This window comes from Narcine bancroftii, chromosome 1, assembly GCF_036971445.1.
Source record: "Narcine bancroftii isolate sNarBan1 chromosome 1, sNarBan1.hap1, whole genome shotgun sequence".
Taxonomy (NCBI): Eukaryota; Metazoa; Chordata; class Chondrichthyes; order Torpediniformes; family Narcinidae; genus Narcine; species Narcine bancroftii.
This window is the reverse complement of record NC_091469.1, coordinates 126538048-126551720: the sequence shown is the minus strand read 5'-3', so window position 1 is coordinate 126551720 and position 13673 is coordinate 126538048. Positions and strand designations below refer to the sequence as shown.

Genomic DNA, 13673 nt, shown 5'->3' with positions numbered 1-13673 from the left:
AGGTTCACTATTAAGGGGTTAGCCAAATTTTTTACAGACCTTAGCAGCTTGCTGAAGAGATGGACCAAACATTGAACTCTTTTCACTTACAGAATGTTCATGCAGTGTTTGCTGCATATAAAGAAATTTATGATGAAAAGAAAATCAAATTAGGCCATCAACACTGGACATATTCCTAAAGAAGCCAGGGCCTCCCCAAGAAGAGCCTAAGCCAGATCCTTCAGGCATTACAGAGTGAGAGTTCATCAATGGAGGTTATACAACCTGAACACTGAGGAAGTGTGGATGAACCTAATCCTCTTTGTTAAATTGTGTGTGATATTGGCTAATAAAGTGTTTACATAAAAGTTTAAAAAGTGAAATAAAATTGAACAGTTTAATTTATCCTAAGTTCAGTATCCCATATAGTTTTGCTAAGTAAATACAGTAATATGCTGTTCACACAACGTCCACATCACATAACGCCCAGCTTCACAGAACAAATCATGGACCTGCACTTTGTGAAAATAACAACTTAAATAGTATATATAATTGAATTAAACAGAACCAATAAATACAAAGATAGGTAGATAATAAATATTCACAATAATCCTCTTGCAAAAAAATTAACTTTGCAATAGTGTAGATAGTACTTTTGTGTGTTTCGTGTGGAGTTTGTTTTTTAGTATTTTTATTATTTTTAAAAAAATCTTTTCAAAGTCTGAACTGAATTCCAGATGCAGAATCTAAATTGTGCATATTTCTTAGTTTCCATATTTTGTGGGAGTACTTGTGACTTTGTTCTAACCTAGACTGAAATGATGCAGGATGATTTTAAATGAGAGATTGAATATAGTCTGAAACTAAAACAGATACAATTTGTAGACATCGCTATATTTAGAAGGAAATAGGGTTCCAAAGTTAAAGGAAAGACATGTATTTATTTAACCTTAGGCTATTCCAAATAACTTTTCAGCCAAGACACTACTTTTGAATTATGGTCATTGTAAATTGTGAACTTGATTTGTGTTTTTCATGCAGAGACCAGAAGTTTCCTTAAGTCTAATTTTTGAAGCTCAAGCTTTTAAGAGGCTTGCTAGTTAGCCAAAGTTCCATTCTTGAAGTATTCATGTCTCATTGATGTAATTCAAGGAGCTCAGAAATTAGAATTCCAGACCCTATCTAGGATTACACTTTCATTTGTAGCAAAGCCATGGAGAAAACAGAACCAGATCCAACAAAATCTTTTGATGTGTAAAATGGAAAATATATTCTGGGGAAAAAAATCTCTCACCTGTAGATTTAAGGATTTTTAAATTATATTGGCTATATACATGTCTCATGAGGGATTTGCATGCCTTCCATCTGGAAGAATGGTTTGTCTGTAAAGGCTATCTGGAGTCTATCTTAGAATTAATGCAACGACATTTTTTTTGGAAGTAAGTCATACATTTAGAAATGCCAAAAAAATCAGACTTCAGAGAGCATAATATGCATAACAAGCTTCATATTAAATTCAAACATATTAATTTGTCAGCAATATGTATTGTGATTTATAACCAAAATATTTACAGGACAAATGCACTTAATTTTCTAACATATTTACTTTTCAGATTAAAGTAGGTCACCGATCAGAAGCTAAAGATGGTGAGTGAGACCGATGGACAATCATCCATGAAAATTAATGTTGGATCAGTCTTGATGGGTTGGGTGGGTTATTCCTGCTCCTATTTTCTTGCCTTCTTGCATCGTAATTAGTTTCAAATAACTACATTTTGGAGAGATAACAAAAATTTGTATGGAACATTTAAAAAGCTGTAGATGCTGGATATCTGAAATGAAAACAAAATGCTAAAACACTCAACTGGTCACACAGCATTGGGGAAAAGAGGGAAAAAAAGACAGTTTTTGTTTGAACACCTACATCAGAACCTTTCATTTTCTGAATAGAATAGATGTAGAGAAGATGTTTCTCTAGTAGTGGGAGAGTCTGGGACCAGAGGGCACCACCTCCGTATCAAAAGATGTCACTTTAGAATAGAGATGAGGAGAAATTTCTCAGCCAGACAGTGGTCAATAAGACAGCAGTAGAGACCAGTCATTGGGTACTTTTAAAACAAATGTTGATAGGTCTTGATTTGTAAGAGTGTTGAATGTTATGGGGAGAAGTTTGGAGAATGAGGAAAAACATAATGCTGGAGAAACTCAGGAGGTGAAACAGTGTACTTTATATAGCAAAGATAAAGATACATAACCAACGTTTTGGGTTTGAGGCATTCATCAAGGTATGAATAAAATGTAGGCAGATGCCCGAACAAAATCATGGAGGGGAAAGGACAGGGGAGGAGCACAGTCCCACAGGCAGGAGGTAATAGGTGGAAATGGGAGGGCACACCAGTAAACAAGGGGGGGGGGGAGTGGTTCTGTGAATGGAGAGGGAAGGGGTGGAGAGTTAGGGGAAAAAAGACAGAGGAATGGAGAAAAACCCTCAACCAAGAATCTGTGACATGACTGATGTGTTCCTTTAATCAAATAGACCTATTGTTTCTGCTTGCTTCTACCCCATCGAACATCTCCTTAGACCACATACAACATCATCTGTCTCTCTTAATTTAATCCCTTCCCACAAATCCAGGCCACTTGTCTCTACCCCTTTGAAGAATTCCAATTCCCTGGCATCCACCATTTATTTTTATCATAAATGTGCATTCCTTTTGCACATCCATTCCCCATCAGGAAAGCCTTTGATTCTTTCTTGAACATAGAGCCACTCAGTCCCCATCACTAACACTGTTTTCTGCTTGATGGAACTTGTCCTCATACTTAACAACTTCTCCTCTGACTCTTCCCATTTCCTCCAGATCCAGCATGCAGTCATAGCACACATTTGGTCCCCCCCAGCTACTCCTGCCTTTTCATTGGGTGTATGCAATCCAATTGTAGTCTGGTACCACTTCCAACTCTTCCTCCACTACACTGATGACTGCATTGGTGCTGCATCCTCTATCCGTGCAGAACTTTTTAATCAGTTTTTAAAATGTTTGATGTAACTGATATAAATTGCCTTCTTGAATGATGCAAGCACAGTTAATATGCTGAATGTAATATAAAGGCAATAAAATAAATATTAGTTTGGACCTACTAACCCATATTCCATATGCTCATGAATGTTTTGGGCTTGCTTATTACAAGGGTTAGCTTTTGTGTTATGCTGTGAACTTTACCAAAGAAACATTTGATTTATGAACTGGAAACATCCTTTAACTCAGTGGTTTTCCACTTTATCACCTTTTCATCAGAGAGACTGGACATATGCTAGGAGATTGATTCTTTGAGTACTTTGGCTCTGTCTGCTGCAATAGCAGGGATCTCCCAGTGGCCACCCATTTCAATTCCCCATCATTAAATTCACCACCAACTTACACCCTGTCCTTAAATTTACCTGCATGGCTTCTAACAGCTCTCTCCCTTGATCTCTCTGTTTCTAAGTCAAAGGGCAAACTACCCATTGATATTCACGACTCTCATAGCTGCCTGGATTATACCCCTTCCCTTCCTGTCCCTTGTAAGGACGTTACCCCTTTCTCAAATTTCCTCCTCCTCCAACACGTCTCTTCTCAGAATGAGACCTTTATCTCCAGGATATCTGAAATATTCTCTTAATAAATATGGATTCCCCTTACTGTTATTGATAAAGCTCTCTCCTGTATCTCCTCTGTTTCTCGTACATTTGCCTTTATTCACCTTACCTCGGCAGAACTAAATCAGAGTCCTTCTGGTCCTCACTTGCCACCCCACCAGCCTCCACATCCATCACTTTATTCTCCAACACATCTGCCAATTTCAGCATCATCCCATACTCACACTATCCACATTTGGCAGGGATAAGCCTCTCCAAGTCTCCCGTGTCTGCTCTTCCTTCCCCATTGAACTGTCTACCCCCGAGACACTTCCTGCTATATCTGCAAAGAGTGCAAAACTTGTCCATGCATCCCCTCCCTCACTTCCATCCAGGGCCACAAACATACCTTTTCAGGGTGGCAGAGCTTTACACGCACAGCTCCAACCTAATCTGCATTGGTGTAATGTACTCAGTTCGGCCTTCTGTACGTCGGTGAGATCACTTTGCTGAAAACCGACTGTTTGTGGGTCTAAGCTTGAGCTTCCTGTAACATTTGAACTTTCACAACCATTCCTTTACTAACAAGTATGTCCTCCGCCTCACCCATGTACATTTTCTTTCTCATTTTAGGTACCCCTACCCCCATCTGATTCCACTGTTTCCAACTCTAACCTACTTGTCTTTCTAACTTTTCTTTTCCCATCTCTCCTTCCTAATAGATTCTTCCTCTACCTGTCTCTCCAGCTCCCATACCTCTGTCCTATTCTATCATCTGTGAGCTGCCTCACCAGCTTCTTCCCCCTCTACATATGTAATTTACTTATGTAAAGAGGGAAATCTTGCTAAAAGGTTCAGACCCAAAACATTGACTGATCATTTCTACCCATGGATGATGTCTGATCTGCTCAGTTCCTCCAGCAGTTATTTGGCTGCTCAAATTATGACTGTTTGCTTCTAGGGAATGAATTTGCTTTACTTTTTAATCAGTTTTTAAAATGTTTGATGTAACTGATATAAATTGCCTTCTTGAATGATGCAAGCACAGTTAATATGCTGAATGTAATATAAAGGTAATAAAATAAATATTAGTTTGGACCTACTAACCCATATTCCATATGCTCATGAATGTTTTGGGCTTGCTTATTACAAGGGTTAGCTTTTGTGTTATGCTGAGAACTTTACCAAAGAAACATTTGATTTATGAACTGGAAACATCCTTTAACTCATTGGTTTTCCACTTTATCACCTTTTCATCAGAGAGACTGGACATATGCTAGGAGATTGATTCTTTGAGTACTTTGGCTCTGTCTGCTGCAATAGCAGGGATCTCCCAGTGGCCACCCATTTCAATTCCCCATCCCATTATTTTCTTTATCACCTTAAGTGTTCTCTTACTAGCCACAGAGCACCTATGGCATTCTACTATAGATGCATTAGTATGTTTACTTGATACTTAAAGACAAATTTTTACATCCGGTACCGCACGGATGGCAGTCTCTTCAATCTGAGGCGCCTGCAAGCTCACACCAAAACACAAGAGAAACTTGTCCGTGAACTACTCTTTGCAGACGATGCCGTTTTAGTTGCCCATTCAGAGCCAGCTCTTCAGCGCTTGACATCCTGTTTTGCGGAAACTGCCAAAATGTTTGGCCTGGAAGTCAGCCTGAAGAAAACTGAGGTCCTCCATCAGCCAGCTCCCCACCATGACTACCAGCCCCCCCACATCTCCATTGGGCACACAAAACTCAAAACGGTCAACCAGTTTACCTATCTTGGCTGCACCATTTCATCGGATTCAAGGATCGACAACGAGATAGACAACAGACTCGCCAAGGCAAATAGCACCTTTGGAAGACTACACAAAAGAGTCTGGAAAAACAACCAACTGAAAAACCTCACAAAGATTAGCATATACAGAGCCGTTATCATACCAACACTCCTGTTTGGCTCTGAATCAATGGTCCTCTACCGGTATCACCTACGACTCCTAGAACGCTTCCACCAGCGTTGTCTCCGCTCCATCCTCAACATTCATTGGAGCGACTTCATTTCCAACATCGAAGTACTCGAGATGGCAGAGGCCGACAGCATCGAATCCACGTTGCTGAAGATCAAACTGTGCTGGGTAGGTCACGTCTCCAGAATGGAGGACCATCGCCTTCCTAAGATCATGTTATATGGCGAGCTCTCCACTGGCCACCGAGACAGAGGTGCACCAAAGAAGAGGTTCAAGGACTGCCTAAAGAAATCTCTTGGTGCCTGCCACATTGACCACCGCTAGTGGGCTGATATCGCTTCAAACCGTGCATCTTAGCGCCTCACAGTTCGGCGGGCAGCAACCTCCTTTGAAGAAGACCGCAGAGCCCACCTCACTGTCAAAAGACAAAGGAGGAAAAACCCAACATCCAACCTCAACCAACCAATTTTCCCTTGCAACCGCTGCAACAGTCTCTGCCTGTCCCGCATCGGACTTGTCAGCCACAAATGAGCCTGCAGCTGACGTGGACATTACTCCTCCATAAATTTTTGTCCGCGAAGCCAAGCCAAAGAAGAAGAAAAGAAAGACAAAATTGCAAAATTAAGATTTTATCTAAGCAAGCTAATATAGAACACTACAATTATAATATATGTTGAGAACTTAATTTTCTGCTGCGTCCTTTTCAAGTCTTTGAGAACAGTATTTACCAAAATAATTTGCTGTGCATTCAGTTTTGTTGTTCAAGTTTTTGCGTAAATGCTGTAAATGATATTGTTTTGTTTTTGCCTTATAGATTAGTTGTAGAATTAATTGATTTCTTTGTACGATGTTTACAAAAAAAGTGATAGGAAATTATTAGAATTGATCTAGAAATATCCGATCATAGATCCAAAAGTCAGTTTCACCTTGGATTTCAGTAGTTCTTAAGCCTCCTGCATCCTTTCCACATGGAAGTTGTATGTAATTTACTACTTGTTCAGAAAAATAAACCTAAAAAAGTTGGAAGAAGTTTTAAGTTTTGAAGCAGTTAAATCTAATCTATAATTGAGATTGTACATGATAATATCACATATTTTCTAACATTTTTTTAGGTATTAACAGAACAGCCCTGAGAGAGATCAAATTATTACAGGAACTCAGCCATCCAAATATTATAGGAGTAAGTATGCTACAGCAATTTCAATATCAGGTTCTTGAACATTCCGAGTAACAATAATTAGGAATTGTTGTGACACCAGAAATGGATTCAGGCACCTGCCTGTTTTTAACTCCTTCCTTGAGGTCTTAGGCCCAAAATATTGGTTATATATCTTTATCTCCTGTGGACACTGCGAGACCCGCTGAGTTCCTCCAGCATTTCTATGTTTTTACTACAATCATAGCATCTGCAGACTTTCATATTTCACTCCATTCAGTTGCTCCACTTTGAAATCTCTTTGAGACTTTCCTACCTTGAAGATGTTCTTCTCCTCTCTTCGAAAGGGGTTCTGGATTCTCTCACTGCTCACCATCTGAACTCTCCGCTGTTCTCAAGCTCTATGTCCATGTACTCACCCCAGACTCACTTCCAGAGTCACATCTTTCCTGGCTACTTGCCAGGAATCTGGTGCTGCGTGGATTCCGGTTCTGGCTCTAAGCCTCCCAGCTTGACCCCCCTCCATGATGTCAGGTACCTGAGCTGCATTAACTGTTGCTTTCTTCGTTTCTCTTGCCACATCCTATGGACAACCCTCTCCTCCATGTGCAAAAACCAGCAGACCCTCACTCTATAGCTACCACAGCTCCAAACCTCACTTGCTACAACCAGCCACAGACCTATCCTACACTTCATCCTCTGCTGGATCCACGCCTTCAACCATTAGTTCTACACTCATCTGGTGTCTTTTAAGGATCAGATGCTTGCCTCCCTGGAGACTGCCACCTCTATGACCTCTGACGACTGTCTCCACCCTGATCCTAGCGGCCTACAGGACCGAGCCTCCAATGTGAACTCTCACCCTGGCCTACACAGCCTACAGGACTGAGCCTCCATTTTGAACTCTGTCTGGCCTCTCTCACCCTCCCCCTTTCTCCTCTGACTTCCCTAACCCTCCCCTTTCTCCCTTGTATCTTTTCTACCCTCCATCTCCTGATCCATCCCAACCTCCTCCTTCCGACGCCCTTCACTGCTTTGACCCACCCCCTCCAACCTCTACCAGGTCTCACCTTTGTCCCCCTTTGCCCACATTTCAATGAATTCCGCGCACACCATGATGCTGAATTCTTCTACTATCAGCTCCATGCCTACTTCTACAACCAGGATTCTCCAACCCTCACTATAGACCCCTTCTCCTGCCTCAAATCTTTTTCCTCCTCCTCCTGGATATCTCATTCCGATCTTCTGCCAGCTCTGGATTTCATATTTCCAATTGCCGCTGAGTCATCAACTGTCTCCACTTCACCTCTCATTCCAATCTCACCCCCTCGGACACCTTGATCTCCACTCTCTCTGCACTAATCCCAACCTCACCATCAAACCTGCAGACAAGGGTGGTGCTGTTGTGGTCTGTACTGATCTCTGACTGCTTGAAGCCTGATGACAAATCTCTCAGACACCTGCTCTTATCCCTCCAACAGGTCACCACCACAACTCATCAAACTGCTGTATCACACACTATCTTTGAACATCAATTCCGGTCTTCTCTCTCCCACAACCTCATTGTTTTCCAACCCCACGCTGCCCAGTTCGACCAAGATCCTCCAACCCAATTGTCCCAGCAGACCCGTCGTTTCCACGTGCTCCTGCACCTCTGAACTCTTATCCACTTTCTTGACTCCATTTTGTCTCCCACCTGGTCCAGTCCCTCCCCACCTACATCTGCGATACTTCACATACCCTCCATCACTTCAACAAATTCCTCCCTGAACTCCACTGCCTCATCTTAACCATGGACATCCAATCAATATGCACCTCCATTCCCCCATACCACAGGCCTCAAGTCCTTCAGTTTTTCTTGACAACAGACCCAACCAGACTTTTCTTCTCCTTCAAAATATGTGGCTTCCCCTCTCCTGCCATCAACTTGGTCCTCATCCACATATCTTCCATTTCCCACACATTCTGGCCTCCGTCGCCTCCATGCACAATGAGGACAGGATTCCCCTTGTCCTCACCTACCACCTCACAAGCCTCAGCAACCAGCAGACCATCCTCTGCCATTTCCATCACCCACTACGTGATCCCAGTACAGGATACATCTTATATTCTCCCTCTCCACCTACTGCAGGGACTGCTCTCTCCATGACTCTCTCATCCACTTCTCCCTATCAATTGGCCTCTTGGCACCTAGCCCTGTGTCTCCAGGAGATGCGGCATTGGCGTCCATACCTTCCCCCTCCACCATTCGGGGCCTCAAACAGTCCTTCCAACTAAATCTTCATGGGCTGCATCGGTCTTCCAGTTGTGGTCTCCTCTGCATCAGAGAGACTGGATGTATACTAGGAGATTGATTTTTTTGAGTACCTTGGCTCTGTCTGCTGCAATCGCGGGGATCTCCCAGTGGCCACCCATTTCAATTCCCCATCCCATTCCCTTGCCACCATCCCTGTCTATAGTCTCATGCACTGCCAGACTGAAACCGTACACAAATTGGAGGAACAACATCTCATATCCTGTCCAGGCACCCTACATCACCCTAACATCAACCTTCAGTTTCTTTTAGCTTCCCAACTATCCCCATGTCTTCTCTCTCTCTCTCTCTCTCTCTCTCCTTTTCCTCATGTCTGCATTCACAGAACGAAACAACTCCCCTCCCCCAATCAGTTCTCACCATTCCTCTCTCCTACCTCGATCATTATTGACATCTTTTGTCTGTTCAGTTTGCGCTCCTCCCCCTGGCCTTTCTTTCCTTCTCCCCAGCTTTTTGTTTCAGTGCCTGTCTGTTTTTTGACTCATTCCTTGAAGAATCAGAATCAGGATCTATTGTCACGAACAAGTCACAAGGTTCACTGTTTTGCTGCAGCATCGTGGGGCTCAGGTCCGAAATGTCAGTTATATTTTTATTTACCTCCTGTGGACGCTGCAAGACCTGCTGAGTTCTTCCAGCATTTCTGTGTTTTTACCACAAAAGGATTGTCTGCACTTTTGTTGTTTCTTATTTTGCACTTGGGTAACTGTTAATGTTTTTTTTGTATTCTTTGACTCATTCAATTATGTATACTGTACTATTTTAGTTGTTTTTGTTGTTTATTTTTACTAAATATCTGCTCGGTAATAATGGATGAAGGTTATGCTATAATGGATCATAAGGAAACAATCAGTGATTGAAGGGAACCTTAAAATTATAATTAGAAGTTGGTTTCATTGTGCATTCGCAATTAGTTGGAATGTATGGGTCTTTTCCTGATTAGCAGATGGTGTACTGGGGCATCAACTTTTTACAGTTTATTTTAATTAATTTGATTTAATTATGGTTGCTAAATTTGCTGATAACAAAAAAAGTAAGAAAAAAATTGTGTAAAGGAAATAAGGAGGGCAACAGAAGGATAAACAGAGGTAATATGAGTGGTCAAAGAGGAAATGGTGTATCATTTTGGAAATTGTGAATTGTCCATTTTGGTGAAAAAAATAAGAAAGGAAGCAAATGCAAAGAGACAGGGACATCTGATGTGTTGGTTTAAAAAAAATAAGGAAAGCTAACAAAATGTTATTTATTGCTGGAGGATTTAAATGAAAAAGTGTGGAGGTTATACTTCAGTAATATATAGCATTGGCGAGATCGCATCTGCAGTAGTTCCTTATCGAAGGTCCCTTTGGAAATAATTTGGTTAGACTAGTACCCAGAATAGAAGGCTGTTTTATGAGGATTGATTAGACAGGCTAAGCTTGCTGGAAATGAGGATTGAAAGGAGACTTGATTGAGACGTACAAGATCCCAAAGTGTCTCGGCAAGGCGAATGTGACGAGGAGATTTCATTTACTGAATAAAACTAGAACTAGACGTCACTGTTTAAAAATATGGGGCTGTCCATTTAAGTCTGAGATGAGGGTTTTTTTTTTTCTGTCTGGAGTTCATGGGTCTTTTTATCTCTTTTTCAAAGGACAATGGGCACAGTAGCTTTGAATACCTTTAAGGCCAAGATAGGTGGACATTTGATTAAAAACAAGGGAGTGAAAGGTTATTGTGAATAGACAGAACAGTTGAGTTAAAATTGCAATCAAATTGGTCTTGATCATATTTAATGCCTGAGCAGGATTGAGGGGTAAATGGTGAACTCCTACTCCAGATTAGTATATTTGTAACAGGAATGAGAAATTATGACATTTTGTAATTTTTCTCCCTAGCTTCTTGATGCTTTTGGCCACAAGTCCAATATCAGTCTTGTGTTTGACTTTATGGAGACTGATTTAGAGGTAAAAAATTTTGATTAAATATCATTTCTGGGCAAAATATGTTGGTGTCATGAAGTATAATTTTTAACTGCTCTTTCATTAAATGCAGGTGATAATAAAAGATACTAATCTTGTGCTCACTCCTGCAAATATAAAAGCATATATGTTAATGACGCTCCAGGGTCTAGAATATCTTCACATGCATTGGATTCTACATAGGGTAAGGATTTATTATGAAACCAAGTTATACCTGTATGGTATGTGAAAGAAATCTAGTAAGGTCGTATCTATTCTGAAATGGGAATTTTTGAGGGAGGTTCTTGATTAACATTCATTGCGGCTTTATTGTAATTTAGGGTTTATTATATTGCTCTGTGCTTTTCTGTCTTGATTTTTTAAAATTGAAAGTTATACATTCATATAATTATGACATATTTCATATAATTTATGAAACAGGGTAAAGGCAAAGTGCATTTTTCACTCTGAATAGGAGAGAGAGCAGGTTGAGAGAGCATTCTAACTGTGGTGCAGGGTGCTTTGTAGTAGACTTCCAAGCTTGCTATGTATCTAGTGAATCAGTTACATGAATGTTAGTGAAGAGAACAGCAGTCTAATTAATAGAATGGAAGGTCAAATAGCAACAAATGAAATCATACTACAAACTATGAGCTTAAACAAAATGACATAACTGGATATGATACAAAACTTGCAAGACATAATGAACTGTGAGAAGGTTAGTTCCAGTGGTTCTCAACCTTTTTCTTCCACTCACATACCACCATAGGTGCTCTGTGTAAGGGATAACTTAAAGTTGTACGTGAGTGGAAAAAAGGTTGAGAACCACTGGTTTAGACCAAGGAGGTGGAGGGTGGTGGAATGGGTGAAGGTGGAGATGGCTGAGACGTACAAAGTATATTATTTTGAAAAGGAGAATGAGAAGAGACCACATGAATTGGCACATTCCTAAAAGATAGAACAGAGAGAAATCCACCAGTATATGTACATACAGTAGTTCAGGCCAGAAAGTGGTTCAAAGGAACCATGTAAATTTCTGCTCTTTGTAAGTAGAGACATGGAATGTAATTTCAAGAAAATCATGAAGTTTTATACAATTTTGTTTCAGTCATGTCTCCAGTTTTGATTCACTTTAGGAAAGATGGAAACAATTGGCACGCAGTGGAGACTTATTAAAACAATTCCTCGAGTGAAGAATTTTAGTTAGATTGACAGACTCAAGAAGCTGATTTGATTTTCCTTTGAACAGGCAGATTGTATGATAATCTGATACAGGTATTAAAAATCATTCAATAGCCAGATAATCAGAACTATTTCCATTAGCAGAAGGGATCAAGAACACATTGAAGATTATTGTTAAAAGAATAAAAAAAGACATGAGGGAAAAACCATATTTTAAACACAATGAACTATTAGGACTCGTGAAGGCAAATTGAATTCTTGCATTTAAAAGGAAGCTGGTTGATTATCTGAAAGGAAGGAAAATGGAGGGATATGAAGGGAGGATAGGGTGAGTAGGTCACTGCATTGCTCTTTCATAGACCCTGCGTAGACTCAATAGGCTGAATGGCCTTCTGTGTTGTGACACTTCTGTGAAAACATGATATCTAGTGAATGCAGTGTAGGAAAGTATGAAGCATTGTTCTATGGGACAATTGTAAAGAGGAACTAGACGATATTGTTTTGCAAAAGTAGACCAAATATGAATGTTTGTTCACAAATCTATGCTTATTGTAGTGTTAACTGATAAGATGGGTTGAGAACAAATGTGAATTAATTAGCTTTGAAAACCAAGGAAGTAGCAAGGCATTCACACTAACCATTACAAACACTGGCTGGCCAACTGCTGGGGAATTTTGTACTTCTTTCAGCATTCTGCTTCAAAAAGATTTTAGGTCTTTAGAATGAATGCAAAAATTTATTATTAAGATGATGTTAGGATTGTGGGTTTCAGCTATGAAGAGATCATGAAGAAACTGCAGAGTTTATTCTCATTGGAGCAGGGAAGGCAGAATGAGGTCCAAATAAAAATAGAATCAGAATCCATAGGAACGTTCTAAAGGGCAAATAATGTGATGACAGGTGACCTAGAGGAACCATGAGAAAACACTGTAGTGTGGGACAAATTGGCAGTACTTTCTAAGACTTTATTCAATCATGTTGGACTGTTCCCTTTCTAAGCTTTAAGATACAATGATGCCATCACCAATGGAACATGCTCTTATTCTTCAAAAATATATGCACTACCCACCATTTCCATCTGTCAAAATGTTCCTATCTTTATTAATAATATCTGTCCTTATCTGTCTGCCTTTTAAGTTATTAGTCTCCTTGCTGTTTCTGAATTGTTTAATTTGAATACTACATAGAAGGCCATGGTGGACATTGATTTTGATGCATTTTTCAGGATATGAAGCCCAACAATTTATTAGTGGATGATAAAGGAATCCTCAAACTTGCTGACTTTGGCTTGGCCAAATCATTTGGAAGCCCTAATCGAGTATATACACATCAGGTAGTAACAAGGTAATACATTACAGGAGAACTTTCAAAAAAAATCTAATTATATAGGAAAGAATGAAGGAAGTTGTACATTTTGAGAAGGTAAATTCAATACTTTAAAATTAGATTACGCCAACTGATGTAGACTGATACTTTGTCAAGATTTCCTGCAGTTAATGCATGATAATCTATCTTCCTCTCTACTT

General features: G+C 40.1%; 1 protein-coding gene across 1 annotated transcript in view; it reads left to right on the top strand.

The window, feature by feature from the left end:
* The window catches only part of cdk7 (cyclin-dependent kinase 7), a 55882-nt gene that overhangs the window by 17728 nt on the left and 24481 nt on the right, over window positions 1-13673 (top strand). Inside the window, exons 3-7 of the mRNA XM_069938630.1 lie at window positions 1593-1626; window positions 6671-6738; window positions 10903-10971; window positions 11060-11170; window positions 13373-13491. Coding sequence (XP_069794731.1) covers window positions 1593-1626; window positions 6671-6738; window positions 10903-10971; window positions 11060-11170; window positions 13373-13491 — 401 coding nt within the window. The remainder of the gene's footprint in view (window positions 1-1592; window positions 1627-6670; window positions 6739-10902; window positions 10972-11059; window positions 11171-13372; window positions 13492-13673) is intronic.